The sequence below is a fragment of the Alligator sinensis genome, unplaced genomic scaffold (genome assembly GCF_000455745.1).
Source record: "Alligator sinensis unplaced genomic scaffold, ASM45574v1 scaffold74_2, whole genome shotgun sequence".
Lineage (NCBI taxonomy): Eukaryota > Metazoa > Chordata > Crocodylia > Alligatoridae > Alligator > Alligator sinensis.
The window spans coordinates 1126182-1147218 of NW_005841931.1; the positions used below are offsets into that span (position 1 = coordinate 1126182).

At 40.4% G+C, this 21037-nt stretch overlaps 1 protein-coding gene across 1 annotated transcript in view; it reads left to right on the plus strand.

Annotated features, from left to right (window-relative positions):
* Positions 1 to 21037, plus strand: part of GNPTAB (N-acetylglucosamine-1-phosphate transferase subunits alpha and beta) — a 98115-nt gene that overhangs the window by 9888 nt on the left and 67190 nt on the right. Inside the window, exons 2-7 of the mRNA XM_025198926.1 lie at positions 990 to 1075; positions 11513 to 11632; positions 13145 to 13186; positions 18183 to 18388; positions 20273 to 20337; positions 20899 to 21033. Coding sequence (XP_025054711.1) covers positions 990 to 1075; positions 11513 to 11632; positions 13145 to 13186; positions 18183 to 18388; positions 20273 to 20337; positions 20899 to 21033 — 654 coding nt within the window. The remainder of the gene's footprint in view (positions 1 to 989; positions 1076 to 11512; positions 11633 to 13144; positions 13187 to 18182; positions 18389 to 20272; positions 20338 to 20898; positions 21034 to 21037) is intronic.

Below are 21037 nucleotides of genomic sequence, written 5' to 3' on the forward strand. Positions count from 1 at the left end.
TTTTGATGATTTTTTTTCTTTCTCCCTAATGCTGAAAAGTACACTTGGGATTTTTCCAGAACAACATCTAATCAAGAACTGGAGAAAAGTATTTGCTGCTATGATCCTTAACTCAGACTTTCCACTGCTAAACATAGCCTCAGCAAGTTTACCTCCTGGTAAAACTAAAGTGCCAGGTTTTCCTTGTATTTTTCACCTTGAGATGTCTCATGCTTATTTATTATTTTGTGGTAAAAAAGCAAGAGAAACTGGTGAGTTTAAATTACCTCAATGATAAATATCCCTTGTTTGTGAAAAAACTTTTAATTTTAGTAATAGAGATGTGAATATTTGGACTTATTTTTATGTAAGCTAGTTTTTTACACAGATGTTATTGGATTGGTAGATAGCATAAACTAGTGGTTTTCTTCATTAAGAAGCCACTTATAAAAATGTTGCTTAGTCTAATTAGCAAACATCTGCAATGTGATAAGCAGTGAACAACTTTTAAGTTGTTAGTCATTCTAAGATGCAGGGCTCATTGGTATGTTTCATTTGTTTAAATGCCAGCAGAGTTGCACATGATAAAATATCAACGTATGCTTTATGGTAGAAGCCAGCTTCTAACTGATGAAGGTTTGGGAAAAATAGATACTCTGTGGGCAGGCTACTCCATAATTGTCCACTGTTGGGTTTCTGGCCACTGACAGCAATGTATTGTTGCACTGGGTGGACTCAGCTCGATCTGGTATGGCAGTCCATGTCCCTTAGCTTCATTGACAGTCTGTAAACTTGCCTTTTTTTCTTGTTTTGTTTAGGGTGACCTGGTTTTCAGGTTTTCGTTTCTTTAGAGACTAAATGTGACATTTTTATGTGGCTTAATTCCCAGTCTGTATGTGTTAATGTACACAGAATGCTTTAATTAAATGTACACTGCTAAAACTTTTGAAGAAAGAGAAATCATCAGTTACATGTTCAAAAAGGTGACACCACGTTTCTTTTCTTTACAGGTTGTTCTGGAGTGGAGTCGAGACCAGTATCATGTTTTGTTTGATTCTTACAGGGACAACATTGCTGGAAAATCATTTCAGAATCGGTAACTATTATTCTCAGGGTATCAGTATTGCGCGTTTAGCTGGTATGCGTATTTGTCAATGTTCTGTGTAGTTGTGTCATTTTCTTCCTGTACATTTTGAGGTCTGTGCTACAGTTGTAATTTAACCTTGTACTTCACATGTTAGCTCGGAAAACGTCTGTAATTGGAAGTGATAGTAACACAAGAACTGTGTCAAATTTTAAATTTGTATGCAATCAAGTTTTAACATTGTAATCTGGTTTGAACAAGTTAGTCTTTTAGCATTGCAAAGCAGGCAGCATGACTGATTTTGCATATTAAAATATATTTAGCTAAATATACAAGTCCATTTCCAATTTGGTTTGTTTTACCGTCTCTGGAAGATTTATTTTTTAAATGTTGGAAATGTTCCTTGACCTCTTATAGAGATTGCTATTTAGTAGAAATTAACAAGGCCAGTGGGGAAAAAAAGGTCTTTTGAGTGGATTGATTGAAATTGGAGAAGCTGATCACAGGAGTTTGAAGCCTAAAACATGTTGATCATTTTATGCTTCAGTTGTGTTAAATGTTAGATGGCCTCTTGTGGTTTTTAGTGTAGATCTTGAATAGTCATAGGATCTGCTGCTCAGGAAACCGGTAGGACTGTGAGCTGCAGTGTGGGAGGAGCTACTTAAGGTAAGTCATTTCATTTCTTTTAGCATATGTACACTCAGCTGAAAAAAAAAAAAATCTCATTAAGACCCCGGTGATGAGGTGTAATTAAATCATAGAAATGAGAGTTTCAGAGGAAATGCTTGGATTATCTAATCCATTTGCCTGGTGGCATAAGATAATCTTGATCATATTGCTGTACACTAATGTTCTAGACCTGTTTTACTCCCATTATTCTCTCATTTTCTCACCTCCCCCCTTGCCAAGCAGTAATGGGCACATTAAAGTTGATGTTCATAGCTCTCAGATGATTTTTTTTTTTTTTGAGAATTGTAGTGCTTCATTAGAACTAAGCAGTTGAGCATGCTGCTCTGTCCTGATCCATTTCTGAAATGGCTGTCACTATGGTAACTAAGCATGTGAATTTTTGTAAAATAGTGGGTTCTGTCCAAAAGGGATATCTAAACCTTACTGCTGCTGTGTGGGTATTGTCACTCTTTTATATATTGCAATAAGCAGCCTTATTCTTTTTTGCTTTAGTTCTTAAGGGAATGCTTTAATGTGGAGGTAAGCTTTGCCATTTCTGAACTGAAATGTTCAGGAAATGCATGGAATTAGGGACTGTTTGGACAAGTCCTAATGCTTTTGCAGAGGGTGCTAAAGTCAGGGAGTAGGTTGAGTTCCTTAGTAAGTTTTTATATTCTGTCAGGTTTGATAGGAAGGTATTAGGTGATGTTTGTCAGGAGATATGCATCCATCTAGCAACCCGGTTGTCCTGGGGTTGTCTTTAATAATTGGCATAGAATAAAATTATTTGTTTTAATAATCTTTTCCTTACATCTGTCACCTAAGACATCAGGAGCTGGGTTCTTCTGTGCTGCCAAATCCGGACACCTTGTCAGGCCAGACCTCTCTTTGTCCGTTATCTGTTACCATGTTTTATAGTTTCATAGTTGGTAGGGTCGGAAGGGACCTGAGCAGATCATCTTGTCAGACCCCCTGCCATGGCAGGAAAAAGTACTGGGGTCAAACGACCCCAGCAAGGTGCTCATCTACTAACCTGCTCTTAAGGACCCCCAGGGTAGGAGCCAGCACCACTTCACTTGGAAGTTGGTTCCAGGTCCTAGCTGCCCTGACAGTGAAGTAGCGCCTCCTGATGTCTAGTCTGAATCTACCCTCTGCCAGCTTGTGACCACTATTTCTAGTCACTCCTGGGAGTGCTCAGGGGAACATGTAAACCAGTATAGCCTGTTCCATGGTTGGGTTGTCAGTGACTAAACTGGAACCCCCACCTGGCTTGCCTGGACAGCCAGCAGGACTGAACAAGATATGTTAAAGAGCGAATGAACTCCCTGCGAGCCAACGACCATCCATATCTGGAGAGGAGATGGACGTTACCAGGTCACTTTGCCCAAAGAATCACCAGTGATGGAAAGCAACTCAACTAAGGAGGGTTGTTACCGCATCTAAAGTGCCCCAGTGGTCACAACAGCCTTGGGACTGACTTGACTTGAAATTCTGGCAATGTGATGAACCAGATATTCTTGTAGTATAAGCTGAATGAGTTAATGGAATCTCTCATAGACAGAGGTGTGCCTTTGGCTTTCTGCCTAGCCTGTAGACACAGGATTTCTGATTTTGATACTTTCTAGAATCTAGTTCACCCTAAGCTCTGGGATGAAGCTGCAGAGAAGGGACTAGAAATAAATGCGTCTCGGGAAAGGCTGGTCCTGTGAAAGTAAACACATCAGTGCAGGGAAAGTAAAGCATATCTCCTTGTGGTATCAAGTGATTAGCCAGTTTACTATATGAACAGTTTGAGAACCTGCCTGTAGAGTTTCTGTTTTGATTATATCTCTGGTGTGATGCCTTTTGGAGACATTACACAGTAACATTTTTGTTACCGTTACAGATTATATATATATTTTATGTGATCTTTATAACACCTTAAAGTTAAATTGGCTGATGCCTGTGGGCATGCAGGATTTTAAAAACTTGCACGAATCTTAGTTTGTAAATTATTTTAAAAACTCGCTGTTATGAAATAATTATAACTGTTTAGCATCACTGCTTATAAGTTCAAGAAAAAAATCATGTTCTACATTTAAGTGCTAACCATAGGCAGCTTTGCTTTTATTTCCAATTTACCTCCTTCAGCATTCTCCGCTATCTTCTGTATCAGTGAAATCTCTTAATTGTCTTTTCTGCCATTTTGGCTGTTCAAGACATGTAGACTCCTTATCCAAAAGCTCTTCATCATTTCAGTTCTTTCCCCACTCAAGTTCGTTCTTAAAGGTTTGCTTCAGTCTTGCATTAAGGGAGATGGAAGGAAATAAAATTAGTGGAATCAAGATTTGTAATTGTCTTATGTGACTGTGGTGCGATCTTAGTTTTGCCTCACTTTGTGCAACGTTAATTTTAAATTGTGTGCCGTTCTGGAATGGGGACAAATTATATTTGAGAGCCTCCTGAATGTGCAAAGTGCTAAAAAAAATCATTAGGAAGTAGACAGACCTTGCCCCATAAAATCAATAATGTATATTTTACATGGCACAACAAATTAGGACCATTAATAGAGGTGGAGGAGGGGCAAAAAATGAGGCCAGGAACAAGAAAAGAATCGAGAGATAGAGCAGAATAGGGTAGTGGCTATAGTAGTACAGTTGTAATCGGGGCCTGTGGAGAGGGGAAGAAACTGGAAAGTTATGGGAGAGCAGTTGGAGAGTGTAGTAGGTCTATGTCAGGAGGTTAAGGTAGTTAATGATGCCTGGGGGAGATTTAATGTGTATAGTAGGGGAGGGAGCTACAGGCTGCTGTACCTCTGAAGAATTATCAGCACTGACATTGAGGCTTCCCTGCCTGATTCTAATCTGCTGTCAGATTCCACATGCATAAATAGACACCAGATATAGATGCTGCTGGTGGGATCAGGATCCTCCAGGGAAAAGACAGAACTGGCAGGTCCCATTTGGTGCAGCCCTTTTTGAACTGTCAGGTTCCAATTTTTACTCAAACAGGATTGGACCCAGTGTTCCCAGATTTGAAAACTGGAAATACTGTATGTGAATTCCAGAGTTATTAATTTTAATGAATTATTTTGATCACCATCGCCTCTTAGAATTTTAAGTTATTTAAATTCCTATTTGGAGTCATTGTCTGCTGTTACACACACCTTTACAATCAAAATCACATGCATAACATGCCTTTTGGCATATCCACATGCATGTGGCATAATGCAAACAATTAAGGGGTGGTTAATCATTAGCAGAAAGTAGGGTAGGGTCAGGGCTGGATTAACCCTTTAGTGGGCTCCAAGAAAACAATACTGTATATTTATATTCCTTTTTTTTCCCACTCAATAATTATAATATGTAAAATAAGCACAACTGGGCTCCTTTTTCACTTTTAGCCCTAGGTGTGTACCTAGTTTGCCTATGCGTTAATCCAGCCCTGAGTAGGGTAGTATGTTAGAGACTAATTGGTTCAGAAATGCAGGAGCTTTTGTAGGCAACTTTGTCAGATGTTAGGAATGGATCAGTGAATAAAAGGTCGGTTTCTAGCATCTGATGAAGTAGGTTGTTTCCTCCGAAAGTTCGTGTCTCTCTGAATCAATTGGTCTCTAAGGCAGTAGTTCTCAAGCTTTTTAGGTTTGAGGTGCCCCTCAGAAAATGCCAGCTCTTTTTGACTACAAAAAAATAACATAGCAGGGGATTTTTTTACAACGAATTCAGAAAGATCATAATTATGGTTTTCTGTTTGAAATCTCTGTATGTATCTTGTGAATCGTGTTTGTAAACCTGACAGTGCTAACATGGTGTAGCACCTCATAGCACCTTGATTGAGTGTCACTGCTCTAAGGTACAACCCTAGCCTACCTTACCTTCTGCCAAACAATTAAAGTTATCTAAAGCTTGAAAAAGTGGTTGAATACGACTTTTTTCCCCCAAATCAAAACACTTTCTGAATTAGCCTACATTTTGTCTACTTTTGAAATTACCACATGTGGTTGAATTAGCATACAAATCTGATTATCCTACGTGTAGTAGTATTGATCTCACCTTTATCTTTTGGACCTGGAAATAGAAAGTGGGATTATGTTGGAAAGAAATCATGAATGTTAAAAAAAAAAAAACCCAAAACAAAACCCTGTTTTTTGTTTATTTTCTTGAAACCCCCAGTTTCAAAGAATTGTCTCATATTAAAATGAGTCAGATTTGAAAGATGAAAATCTTCAAATAGAAAGATGTTACAAAATGCCTACTTGCCAAAGTGAGGGTGCTGACAGCTCATTTTCGAGTTCAGTAATATACCTGTCTGATACCTGAGCTGAAGAAGAAATCTATCTGTCTGTGTAGAAAAAAATCATTAATACCTGAAGTCAGAAAGATATTTTCTATCCTTATTAGGGCTGTGTGAAGCTTCAGTTGCTGATTCGATTCAGAGGAGATTTGGCCCAATTCAGTAGCTGAATCTCTGAATCCAAATCGAATCAGGAAACCCATTAATCTCTCAGAATTAAATTGGAACCCTCCAGTCCACTTCTGGGTCTGCTGCTGAATGCACAGGGGAGGATTTTGCAGGACTTTGCACTTGTCCTTGTTGAACCTCATGAGATTTCTTTTGGCCTGATTCTCCAGTTTGTCTAGGTCACTTTGAATCCTAGCCCTACCCTCCATCCTACCTACTACTCTGCCCAGCTTGGTGTCATTTGCAAACTTGCTGAGGGTGCAGTCTATGCCATCTTCCAGGTCATTGATGAAGGCATTGAACAAAACTGGCCCCAGAATCAACCCCTCGGGTATTCCGCTTGGTACTGGCTGCCAACTAGACGTTGAACCATTGATTACAACATTCTGAGCCTGATGCTCCGGCCAGTTTTCTATCCACGTTACAGTCCATTCATCCAGCCCTTCCTTAGCTTTCCTATGAGAATGTTGTGGGAGACCATATCAAAAGCCTTGCTAAAATCAAGGTATACCACATCCACTGGTCTCTGCACCCACGGAGCCAGTCATCTTGTCATAGAAGGCAATCAGGTTGGTCAGGCATGGCTTGGCCTTAGTGAATCCATGCTGACTGTTCTTAATTACCTTCTTCCCTTCAAGTGCTTAGAAATGGATTCCTTGAGGATCTGCTCCGTGAAGATGGTTTCTATTTCTACTACTCACTGTTTCACACTCCTTGTTAGTGATCAAACTTGATAAACTTGTGTTTACCAATCAGAAGACATAACTCTGACTAAAAAAAAAATAGCCTTAATTTTTTTAGCTTAATTTTAGCTCAAACATTATCAGGATGTGGCTGAACCAACACTACTGTAATTTTATATCTTAAATGTAGAAGTGCACATCATCAGCTTATACTTTTTGTTAATATGGTATATTATTAATAAATGGCAATGTAGAAAATAATCCAAATTTAACAGAATTGAACCTAGCACTGAGTATCTCCCATAACCAAGAGAGTCAGGATTGGTATTCTTTTATCAGTGTAGCTTCTCAAAAGAAGCTTGACTAAATAAGCATTGCACTCTGCTGAGAAGGTTAATAGGTTTGGCATAGAAATAGAAGAAAATTCTAGTGTTCAACATTGAATTACATTTGTTAACAGGTGAGAAGCTTGTATAATCTCCTGCAATAGTTTTTTTGTGTGACAAGTGACCAGCTGTATTCCCCAGTGAGCCTTCTGTGTTTGATTTCAGGGGAGCCTCATGTAAAAGGCAGTGTAGTGACAATGGCAGTGATCGCTGTGGTGAAACAGAAATCAAAGAGAAATCATTGCAATGTCCTGGAAGTAGCAGAAAATCCTAAAGGACACCTTTTAGGCTGTACGTAGTACTGGAGGAACAGTTAAAGGAACAGCTGTTTGTGGGGTGTTGATTTTTTTTCTTTCCAGCATAATGTCTGTCTTAGCTGAGCTTCAGCCAGGTGACTTTGATTAAAGCCTCAGTCCTTATCACACACTAGGAAAACCAAAGCAAATTAATCATTCAGGTTTGATTAAACTGAGACGGAGAACTGAGTTTCATGAGCATACTGGTAGGACTACAGTAAAGACAGACATTGAACAAAAGTGACAGAATAAAGCCCTGCAGTACTTCATGTGAATGTTCTTGGGGAAATTAATCAGCTGCCCAGTACTGTCCCCTACACCCTTTATAATACTTCTTTCTTCTTCAATCCATCTATCCTTGTTGGTACCCAGTCCATGTTCAGTAGTATTAAAAATGAAGGACACACCAAAAGCAATTTGAGAGGGAGGCTATGGGCGGGGCACACTGCAGCCACCCCAAAATTTGCCATAGCTCCCCCTCCCAGCACTGCCACCTCCTGCCCCGAGTACAGCCCTGGCCCAACCTCTGCCCCCTCCCCTCCAACACACACACATACCGGGAAGAGCCCAGCACTGCCCTGGCCCCAGCCCGCAGCTGCAGCCCACCCCACCCCACCCTGCTCTATGCAGATCTAGGGGCAACCCCCTCCCGTGCCCTCCAGGGGTGTGTGCAGCAGCAGGAACTGCACACGTCAGATGAACTGCAGCCTTGTCCCCTGTCCCACCCCTGCTAGGCAGCGCCTGCCCCACTCCCTCCCTCACTGCGAGGGGCATTGATCTGCCCCCACCCCATGCCACTTCCCTCCCTGCCCCCCCTTCTACCACAACAGACTTACCAGCTGCACACAGCTCTCCATGCTGTGGGCTGTGCTTTTCGCTGCTTATGTGCTCCCCCCGCACCCTCTAGATGAGCTGCAGCTCCATCCCCTGCCCTGCTTAGCCCTGGGCTCCATCCTGCTCCCTGCCCCAGCCCCTGTCCCTGCCCCACTCCCTCCGTGCCTCCTTAAAATTTGGCTATTAGTGTCAGCCCCCAAAATCTCTATTGGTGCACCCCTACTAATTAAAGTGCCCAGGGACCACCCAGCACTGGACTGCCTCAGGCTCAGGCAGCAGCTGCCCCCAGGCTAGGGTTGAAGGGCAGGGGCTACAGTTGTCATGGGGTACTGTTACATTTGCTTTAGGAGAGGGGGGGTTGGAGGGTCAGTGTGCCCAGTCTTCCTCAGTGCCAACTCTTTTTAAGGTCATGGTGGGCCATGACATGGCATACAATTTGACTTCCTCTTCTCTCCCACAGGTGAGCTGTGCTTTTCTTTCCCATTTCCAATGATTCCTGTTTCTTCACCAGCCTTAAATGCCTGGCAGACATCCTCCAATGGGACCCCAAACAGTTCACCCAGAATCCCTCTGTGGGCCCCCTCTCAGCGTGTCGCATATGATTTATAGTTTGTACTATATATAAGTAGGTGCCAAAGTGCTGCTTAAAAGTGTGTTTATAGAGTACCTATGCTAAAACTTGTAGCATATGATCTGATGGCAGATTAAGGGAAGTAATTATTCCACTCTGTTCTGCACTAATGAGGCCATACCTGTGCCCAGTTTTGGGCTCTCCACTATAGAAAGGAGGATGAGGATAAGTTGGAAAGAGTCCAGCAGAGAGTATGCAAAATGGTTTTGGGTTTGGGGTATGTTACTTTTGCAGAGAGACTGAGGGAACCGGATTTATTTAATCTGCAGAAGAAAAGGCTGAGGGGGGATTTGATAACAGCCTTCAACTACCTAAATGGTGGTTCCAAAAAGGGTGGAGCTGGACTGTTCTCAGTAGTGACAGATTACAGAACAAGGAGCAGTGGTCTCAAGTTGCAGGAAGGGAGGTTTAAATTGAATATTAGGACAAACTTTCTGTCTAGGAGGGTGGTGAAGTGCTGGAACAGGTTACCCAGAGAGGTGGTGGAATCTGCATCCTTGGAGGTTTTTAAGGGCCTGCTTGACAAAGCCCTGGCTGGATTGATCTAGTGGGGGATGGCCCTGCTTTGAGCAGGGAGTTGGATGAAATTACCTCCTGAGGTCCCTTCCGGCCCTAATCTTTTTATGATTCTAAGATTCTGTGATTATTGTGGCCCTGCCCTTCATAAGATGAAGCCAGACCAGGTTGCCCTATGCCTCATCTGCATATAAATTTTTGGAGGATCACAGGATTTATGACCAGGTTGCAGGAATTGTGTTGCTAATTAGCACATGAATCCTTTTCAGGGGGAGGTATCTGGAGTACACACAAATACTGAGCAGTGTTGAGATGTGGAACCACCATGGCTTGAAATGCTATTGACTCTGCTGGGGCCCAGCCCAGTAGGCTATATGGTAAATCACGAGCCTTTTGGTTTTGGATTAATATCATGCTTAATTTGTACTATATATAAGCAGGTGCCAAAGTGCACTTAAAAGTGTGCTTATAGAGTACCTATGCTAAAACTTGCAGCAGTTTAAAAAAGGCAAATTGCACCAATTCTGCATGAACTAAATCTATGGGTGCTATATGCAGATTGATAGCTATGCTTATTTCAAGGTCATTGTTTTCATATTTGCTCCTCACTTCCATATGCTCAGGGAGACCAGGGTCTGACGGTGAGGATGGTGGGGAAGGGGCTGCAGGGTGATGAAGTTGGGGGATGGGGGGCAGAGGGCCAGGGTCTACCTGCCCCCCTAGATTTATTTTCCCTGCTGTAGCAGTGACAAAGGGGACAAATTCAGGACAAACTTCTAATAGTTAGGCTTAAAACCTGGAAAATTATAACAAATTTATACATTTATCCTTATATAGAATCCAACTATTGGGGTTTGTCTTGTATTCAGGGTCATCTTACATTTGAGAATATATGATACAAAGGTTGGGTTCCACATACTTACATATTACTAGATTTAGTACATCATTCTGCTTCTTTCCAAATGCAGAACAGAACTTTATTGAACGGTTCTGATAAGCTCTCACAAGCACTGACAGTCTTAAAGTTGAGTAATTGTGTCTCACGTTAAGATTTGCTAGGTCTCCATTTCTTCATCAAATACTGCATATTAGTTGTCCAGCCTTAGGCCAGTGCTATTGCCTTTTTGGGGGGCAGGGAACATGGGGAGGGGTAGAAAGTTCCTGATGTCTTCTTGCTTGGCGGGAAATAGAAGAGATATTGATATATAGTATATGCCTGGTTTTGAATATACATGTTTACAGCATGATCCCCTTTGTGGGGACACTGTTGTAAAACTTACTGGCTTTGTGGACCATAATGCAAGGAAGAATGGGAAACTTGTGGTTTCCTGAAAATCTCCTTTTTTCTGAGTAATGCTTCTACAGTTTTCATGCATGATGGAAACAAATGGACCATCCAGAATAAAAAATGGAAATAGACATTCAAGCGCTTGGGTTTACAAGGTGTAGTTTAACATCCTCTATAGTAGGATAATTTGTTTTTTCCCTTGGTGGTATTTTAACATAATCTGTAATTTAAGAAAGTAGTCTTGAATTATCCTGGCTTTAGAAGTTTTAGAAGTTTTCAGTTTGAAGGAACTTCAGGAGGTGGGACACTTTCCCTCTGCTGCTGGTGACTGATTGTATAATTAGGAGATAATAATTAAGGTGCAACATTTTTTTTGTCTGGTTTATAACTAGGGATCTACTGAAATGGCAATAGGCTAATTAAGCCATGGTTTTAGACCATGTGGCAATCTCCAAGGAGGGGTAAGATAGCTAGGGCCAATCAGGGACATGGGGGACCCACTGCACTCATCCCATGAAAATGGCGGCCAGCCCCGGGATCTGCTCTCATACTCAGCCGGCCTTCTTGAATTCAGTAGACCTCTATTTATAATGGATAATCCATGCCCAGCAGATGGCTTTCTTTGGCACAGTTTAATCTATGCTACTTTCAAACATTGTAGAAATAATCCTAAACAGGTTATGCAGCTTTCATTTGCTTTATGTAGGCTGTGTTTGCCCATGCCGATTGATGTGGTATACACCTGGGTGAATGGCACAGATATCGAGCTGATCAAAGAATTGCAACAAGTCAGGGAACAGATGGAAGAAGAACAAAAAATAATGAGGTAAGAATCTTAAGTGGAAGCAGAATTCTTTTTTTTTCTTTAAGTTGCCTGCAGTAATGATAACAGGATACTGTCCCTTTATTTCCCTTTTCCCCATGTTGTTTTGCATGAGTCGAACAGATTATTTGTTAGTTTCATTTCCTTGTTCCCATAAGTGTCCTTATTTTAAAATGAATTTCTCAATGCTACTTCCATTAATGAAGTATTGACTAATGTCAGTGAGTTTAGTTTGTTATTCCTACCTTATTTTAATATTTTATCCTGTGTTTGTCTTTTATTTCTGGTCCCCTGGGCCTTTTATGGGGAAGGGTGGCATACGAATATAATAAATAAATTAACACATTTCTCTATTTAACCATGACTTGGTAAAATCTTTTATTAAAATCTGTGTTACTTTGAGTTTTCTCTTCTTTAAGTTACATTTTAATGATCAGAAAAGCTAAAACTGGGCGGAAAAAGAAACCACTCATTGAACTTGATCCTGAATTTAGATGAGTTTGCAAAATTCAGTTTGGTATGTTTCAAGTATTAACTTGTTCCGAATCCACCTGTTTTAGCTTTACTGTGCTGCAGAATTACCAAGCAGAGACTTAACTCTCTAGGTGACATGCTGTTTAGCAAACCCATGCTGCCTCAAGTGTTGAGGCACTTGGATGGTGTTCTTGAACAATTGATTCAGTTCTTGATAAGTATCCCTCTTGGCTTGTCACATGTTCCACTTTTCAAACACAGAATAACCTTGTTTGCTTATTTAATGTCATGATAGATTTTTTTAAAAGTGTGCAAAAGATGAGTTGATATTCTAACTTTAGAAGCAGCTAGATTGGTAGCTTTGAGTTGAACTGAAACAGGGAAATCAGGTTGGCATTTTCATTTTTATGTATTATTGATATTGTTGCTGCTGTTATTTGTGTGTGTGTTTTTGTTGTCTTCATTTCCTTGTTCCCGTACATGGCTCTCTCTTAAAATTCATTTCTCAATGCTACTTCAAAGCAATTAAGTATTGACTAATGCTAATTAGCGCGCGCGCGCACACACACACACACACACACACACACACACACACACACACACACTGCTTTCAATGTATAGATACAGTATCCGCTCTAACAAGTTATTTATTAATCTGTGCTTCTCAATAATTAGTTTTTACAAATGCTAATGAACATTAACATATTATGAAGGTAATTCTGTTATGTAAAGGTGTAACTATTTCCATTTTATAGGTGTAACTATTTCCACATATAAACTGAGTGCTTTATTGAAGCTAGTATAGGAAATATGTAGCAAAGTTTGAGGTGAAGTCCTTTCACCATTGTCCTTTTCATGTCCTTATTTATAAAGATCTGAATAAAGAAATAACTTTTCTTTCACATCTGTTGGAATAATGACAGTGGTGTGTTTTATTATGGAAAACATTCCATAGCCAGAAATAGCTATATCAACATTCAACCCAAACTCTTTATTTCTGACTTAAGATAAATTTAAAGTTGTCACTTGATTTTTCTGCAGAGAAATCCTTGGAAAGAATGCAACGGAACCAACTAAAAAAAGGTAACCTTTTTTTTTGGCCCTGAATGTTTAAGTCAAAATAAGAGATGAGTTAGGTCTTTGGTGGGAATCAAGTTTAGATGATGGGACCTACATTGGTCTGCTGTGACCTGTTCATATTTGACATTTGTATCTTTTCAAAAAAGTTAAAAAACAAGATCTTTATATTGAACAAAGATAATGGGAATCTCATGGAAAATGGGTTCACTTTAAAACTGTAAAAATGAATGAAGTTTAGAAGCTACTTGTCTATTGTCATGCACAAAATATTTCAGATTCTTTAAAATTATTGTTTACATGCCTGGTATCACGTAGATGTGGCAGCTCAGTAGGCAACTATACATGCTATGCATTCGAAACATTGCAGTTTCTATGTCCCACTTGATTGTAAATCTCAGGACCCATGAAAAGACTACCACAATAATTCCTTTCTGCAGCCAGACAAAAATCAGATTTAAGTGTAGCAGGGATGTGTGAGATTTTATTCTAACTGCTTTATAATATGCTTATGTGAAAATGTCAGTCCTGACTTGAGCTTGCCCTGCTAAGAATGTCCTCTCTTAAAAAGGATGTTTCTCTTAAAAAGGAGCTCAAGCCCACAGCCTGCCCCTCATACAGATCTGGGGGCATGGGTCTCTTTTGCCCCCTTAGATTAAAAAACACTGAGTGCCTCACTGGCTCCACGTCTCTCCGCTCCTGGTTGACGCCTCCATGTGTGGCTTTCCTTAAGAGCTGCTAAAGCCACTTCAGTTTCACCTGTCCCCAGTCAGGCACTCTGGCCATGAGCAGGGAGATGTGGAGCTGGCTGGGCACTCCGTGTATTTCCCCAACACCTCCCTGCTCATGGCTGGAGTGCCTGGCTGGCTCCACATCTTGCCACTCATGGCTGGAGTGCCCAGCATGTGAAACCTAAGCTGCTCTAGCAACCCTTAAGGGAAGCCGCACATGGAGGCGCTGGCTAGGCACTCTGTGTATTTCCCCAACACCTCCCTGCTTCCTCAGCCCCCTACCAGCTTCCACCCCAGCCCTGCCCCACAACCCCTCAGCCCCCTGAAAGCCCTACTTACCAGTTCACAGGCTCCGGGAAGAAAGCGAGCCTGACCTAGGCCTTGCAACTGACTAATAGCTGCAGGTTCTGCCCTTCCCCCTCCGCCTCTCCCTCCCCCTGCCCCTCCGGGCAGGGTTGGGGCTTTCCTGCTCTTTTTACACGCAGCTCTTGCAGGCTGGAACTCAGCCAGCCTTCAGATCTCTTTGCAAAAGGGGGAAATGCATGGGGTTCTCTGCTAAATGAGAAAATCTGCATTTTCTCTGATAAACCCAGGAAATCTGTAATTTTCTCCGTTTTTCTGTGGGAAATGGAAAACCCGGATCCCTGTTGATGAGTTGATGGCCATGTCATAGCAGCATTTTCCTGTTCGGCAGTTGGGCATCTACCCTGGAGTGTTGTGTTAAGAATATTGGAAAGAAAATGAGGTAGAATAAGTGGTTGATCCGTCTGCTTCTTTACTGCTTAGTATTTTACTGCTTTAATGGTTCTTGAAGTTCTTTCCAAATTTCAACAGGAGCCGCAATACAGCTGCAATCTTTCTGTAGTTTGTCCAAGGCTATGGAAATATGTTTTAAATTTTAGTGTATTCAGCATATCTTTTACATTTCTCTGCAGTCCAAGGTTGACTGTTTAGCTGTGATACTTCCATCAATTTTGTCACAATTTTCTTCACAGATTGGCATCAGAATAGGCCAGTTCTTAATAAATTGGTCAAAGCACTCAACCACTGAATTCCATTGTATATTTTGGGGGAGAACTAGCTTGGATCCCCCAGCTCTCTGCAGTGAACCTGAAGCAAACTAGTTGTTCTGAAAGTATTTTGCAAGTTCAACAACATTTTCCTTTATTCCTGGAGTACTTGAATATTTCCCTGAAAGGATGCATCAAAAGGGCAGTGCATCCCTATGTTGTAAGCTTCAGGTTTGCTTTGTTATCTTCTCAGTTTCTTCTCATCTTTGGTACCTTTGAAGCATTATCTCACAGTTTGTTATAACTTTTACTGCTACTTTTATAAAATATTCTGCAGTATGGGCATTTCTGAGAGACAATCCTGTCTCTTCTGTTTTCACACTATCCCATTACTGGATCATTGTGTACGCTGCACCATCCATCAAGACTCAGATTAACACTTTTATTTTCAATATTTTTTGCACACTGTTCAATTTTCTTCTCATACCCTGTATTCAGAAGCCTTCTGGTAATATCTGTTTTGCTTGGTGAAGTGTAACCTGGTCGTAATGATTGAACCATGCCAGTGAAATGTTTGTTCTGAACAAGACAAAAGAGAGATTTTATTGTGTAAATGAACAGAGCAATCTTTACATCTATGGTGTTTTGCTGGACTTTGCTGGTCCTGATTATGAACTCATCCATAGTTTTACTTGATAATGAAGAAAGTCTCTTCTTGAATACAGGTAAACCTCTGTCTGAGGGATATGTAGTGAAGTACCGTTGGTGATACCAGTAGATGATTCTGAAGTTGCAGATGTTCCAGATGATGGACATTTATAATTTTTTACGCCTAAATGAACCCTAAAACAAAATAGTTAAAAAGTCACTCATTCTGAGTATTAGTTAATGCATTACTTAAAAAAGAAAATGAGATTGTAAAACAGAAGAGCCCTCCTACAGCAGATTATTTTTAACCAGTGTTTGAATGATACAGTTTTTCCAAACCTGGTTCTATAGGGAAAATATTCAATATATTATAAAGGTCCCTTCTTCTATTTAAACCCTTTTATTTATCAATATAAAATAACTTAAGAAATGTTTACATTTTAATTTTTAAGTTCATAAATTCCTTTAAAAATTTAATTCTGCACAGATTATCTTTACCTACGGCTTGTATATTTGCTTACACAGAGCAAACTCATTTCAGAAATGCGGGGATAATATTTAAAATGTGTAACTGACAAATACTCCCACAAACTAGTACATACATTAGATTTTAACACAAACGTTTTGAAATTCATAAGTAATCCACTCAACATTATTGTCATAAATTGATCTTTTATTAGCATTGCATTGTATGGTAGGCAATCTTATAAAAATGGTTCAAAAATAGTAAGTTTCCTGACCAATTGATCCAGATGGCCCAGACATGTTCACATCGCCATCTTCAAGTTTTTTGCCTTCTGAGATTCTGGTTGTAGCCGTGTTGGTCTAAGGACGTAAGCAGACAAGGTCCTTTGGGTAGATGTGGTATCTTTTATTAGGCCAACTGAGTAGGTGGAAAAAAATTCTTTGCGAGGTTTTGGGTGCAATCACCTTTCTTCAAGCATAGGAGGTCTCTGCTGTTCTAAGACTCCAAGGAATGAACGAAGCTGAAAGTCAGTGAGGATGTAAATACATGGACATTAGGAAAACAAAAGGTGGAGCAGGGAAGGGAAGGGGGAAAAAAGCAGGGGGGGGAACCAAAGGTAAGTAAGGGAGACTCTACAGTAGTATGTTGCTTTATTTGGGCTACCAGACCTTGCCTCTCTTTGTTGCCCTGTTTACATTTGGCATGTGTTTCTCTTTTTCCCAGTAGCACAAGAATTTTTTTTTAAATATTCCCAAATAGGGCCTTTTTTGCCATCTACAGCCATGGCTGTTTTTCCCTCCAGTTTCCAAGTGATGAAATCAAGACTAGTGTGTACTCCACACAATGTTCTTCTTTCCTATGCTGTCCTGAGCTCAGTGTTGTTCGTTTCTGTCATATACACTGCTCCTTACTCAGCTTCTCTTCCTCTTCCACACAGCAAATTAACCACAAAACAAGATCTTTCTCACCCCTCACCCATTGCACCCTCTTCCTTGCAAAATAAAACAAAATAAAACCATCCCCTTAACAATCCATCATTTCTGCAGTTGTAACCCCTTGGCCTCCTGTTAAAGACATGGATAGAGTACTTGAGAGGATAATTTTTACATATCTTTGTGTACTATGCAAAAGGACCAAGAAAGGCCATTTAACCAAAATACCCAGAATCATTCAGAAGCAAGGGTTGGTAGTTATTGAGTAGATGGTTGTTTTTCTATGACCTGGAGAATAAGCCTTCATTATGGGTGCAGAATCATAAATATTCAGAATTTGATAGCTGAGGTAATCAGAGCTTAGGTAAAGATAATAAAACAGGAGTTAGATACCATCCAGTTGGGCTCCGTGGATAGCCCTGATCAAGGAGTACACCTAATGGTATCTGCTGGAGTCAGGTCACTGAGGTCATATGGGATGACTTTGCAGCTCCTTTGTATCCAGTAGTGTAAACCCTGCATCTCTTGTGTGGCCAAGTCCCTAATATGTGAAATATTGTGTCGCCTCAAAAGTTAGATCTCTTTCCCCTCATTTTTATACAGAAGAAAATTAGCCTTTAACTCCAGAGTTTTTAGTAGAGGCTCATTGACTCAACATACTTTATTTAAATTATTTTAATAGATTATATTAACTGTGCGCCATAGCTTATGCTGTATTAAATTCAAATTTCATCTTAAACTGGTGTATTTTTAGGAAAAGCTTTAATTATAATTTAAATAAAAACATCAAAAACATTAAATTTTAAATAAAATAATTCTGATTTTAAATTAACCTGATTAAAAAAAAAAAAGAACTATTATTTTTTTTTAATCCACCCTGTCCCTAAGCATTCAGCTGAGCCAAAACAGAGTCCCTTCAAGTCCTTCAGTAAATATGGAATATTTTGCAAGGAGAAAGAAGCAGGGAAGAGTTGGGGCCAAAGGGTAAAGAGATGAAATTATCAATAATGTGAATGATTTAAGTGGTAGCAGCAGGTTTTTTTCTTTGTAGCAAAACACCTCCTGCATACATAGAAATAGTAAACTGTTTGCAGTTGCAGCATCAATTAGATTTTTCAAAAGTATGGTCAGCATTCAGCAAAATCCCGCTAACACAGAGTTTGCCAAATGTTAATTTTCACTGGCATTAAATTTACACTTGATTTTTTATTCCAGTGAGAAGCACCTGGAGTGTTTACTGACGCGTTGCATTAAAGTGCCGATGCTTGTGCTGGACCCTGCTCTGCCTGCCATCATCACTCTAAAAGACCTTGCATCTGTCCATCCTAATTTACAAGCTGCTAACTCTCTATTCTTTGTAGCAAAACCAAAAAATCCTTCTACCAATGTGACAGTAATTGTTTTTGACACTCCTAAGGAAGGTAAGAACCTATGTGTTTTTTCAACCTTCAAGAATGAAAAGCAGTCTTTCCATGGAGTTAGGGTCACAGGGTGACCTTGTGCCTTAATCCATACAGTGTCTTGTCCCTTAGGTCTTTAGGCCTCTGCACAGAGCTGTGCCTACACAGTCATGCATGAGTGACCTCTGTCTCCTTTGCTGATCAGACTCACACTGGTTCAGTTTGTCCCTAGCTGACCATATGTATTGATTCCTTGCTCTTCCAACCTCCATTCCTGACTGAAATTAGAAACAGCCTATGTTGAGCCTGTAGATCCCTTAAAGGATTAGTTCTTTGTTATAGCATTATTTCCATCCTGAAAGCTGGACTGTTTCTCCTTGACTGTCTGGAGAATACATATATCACAGTTAGTGATGCAGTAAACAAATGGTACTTTATGCTGTTTAAGGTCTTAACCCTATTCTGCCTCAAAGAATGTCTTTGCCTCATCTAACCCCAAAAGTAAACTTCTTGTTTTAGGAGTCCACCTGAACTGCACCAGGGACTTGAAAATGTATAACTCTCTCATTCAGGCACTAGGCAGTGGGCAGCTTCCAAGAAGGCTTCCCTGTTCCACCCATAGCATTCCCATTCTCTCAGTGGGCAATCTTATGTGCCTCCATTATGCTGGGATCTAGCTCACTCAGGAGATAGCTACTTAAGGAAAAACACTGAATTCAGTGTGTAAAGCAAGGGTCAGGGTGACAGTGAAGGTCATGCTGCCCACCTTCTGTCTGGTAACTTATGGGTTAGGGCACTCACCCAGGAAGTAAGACATCTGAGTTCTAGGCCCCACTTAGCTGGAAGAGGTTTGAACCACATCTCCCTCTTCCAATAACTAATAGGCTTTGGGATAGGGAAGGTTGATGGTATTAGCCTGTATCCCTTCTTTTGAAGCTGGGCCACCAAATGGACAGGAATGCAAGAGGGAGTCTAGTTCTATAGCCCAGTGAGGGGGTGTTCCTCTGTGATCACGAGGAAGGAAGTCCTGGGTTCTGGCTCCTACTCCTAATGCTGTTTATGCATGCCAAAATCCACGTTTTCCCATGATTAAAATCTCTCTCTCTCTCTCTCTCTCTCTCTCCCTCACACACACACACACACACACACACACACACACACACACACACACACACACACACACACACACACACACACACACACACACACACACACACACACACACACACACCCGTGCCCTCCTGTGGGCACACAAATCTTGGGGGGGCATGTGCTCCCCTGGTATATTGTCTGTGGTCCCCTGCCCCCCCATTGTGTCACCTGTGGCCCCACTCCCCACCCCCGTAGACTTATCTGGGGGCACAAACTTTCCTGGGGGGAGCTGTGGGAGCTGTTCTCCATCCCCCTGCCTGGCTGCTATGTGCATGTATGCGTGCGCACATGCATGTCGTGTCTCCTGCTCCCTGTGTCTTGCTCTCCCCAGCCCCAAACAACCCCTTGTAGGCTGGAACTCTGCCAGCCTGCAAGGAGAAACCTGAGGTTTCCCCTTTAAAGGGGAAAATTCATGTTTTTCTCTGCTAAAGCATAAAATCTACATTTTTTTCTTGTCTAACAGAAAATCTGGATCCCTGATTATTACGTGCCTTAAAACAAACAAGGCCTGTGCATTCATTATTTATGTAACAGATTTGTAGAGTAGACACTTCACCTTTGTTTATTTTTATATGTAGTGCCAAACCACTGTCATCACCTAGTAAATACTGTAGTAATACAGACAACACTTGGCTTAGTGACCATTCTTTTTCTTTTTTAATGTCTTGAGCTTAAGTTTGCAAAAACTGAATTAAAAGATTGTTCCAGAAGGTTCCCACTGATTTTTAATTTGGATATATTTATTTATTCCAGCTGAAGATGCTCATTCAGGAATGTTAAAAGAAAGCAGTAAACAGACAGTATGGAGGGGTTATTTGGTATGTTAATTTAACACTTAAATTAGCTATATAAATCTGTTCATTGGGCTGTTTAGATATAATAATACATTTAACTACTGTATTTTTACTTTTTTTTTTAGTATTTGTTTGCACCATTTTCTTAATTTGTGTAATAACCAGTACAAGATTTTTCAAAATAAACCCATATTCTAGCTTTGAGGTTTTGGGTTATGTGACAAAATACATCATTAACTCACAAATCTGCAGAAAGCTTAAGATAGGGTGGTATGAAATTCTTTTAAGTGTGTTGTGGCGTGCCATCCAGTATTTAGCACTGTTAGGTATACAGACACCTACACATGATTCACAAGATAAATCCAGAGATTTCAAATAGTAATCTCTAGTGTCAGAAATATTCTGCCCTGTTGTGGTCTTTCTGAGTTCTTTGCAACAGAAGAACTGCTCTATAATTTTTCCATAGTTAAAACTATTAGGAGTGCTTTGAGTTTAAAAAGGTTGCGAACCACTGCATTAAGAATTATTAGTTACTGCTGATTTTTTTTTAAAGCCCAACTTGAACTTGCGTTTTTCTTGTTATAGACTACAGACAAAGAAGTTCCTGGGTTAGTGTTGATGCAAGACTTGGCCTTTGTTAGTGGATTTCCAGCAACATTCAAAGAGACAAGTCAGCTAAGGACAAAACTGCCAGAGAACCTTGCCTCTAAAGTAAAACTGGTTT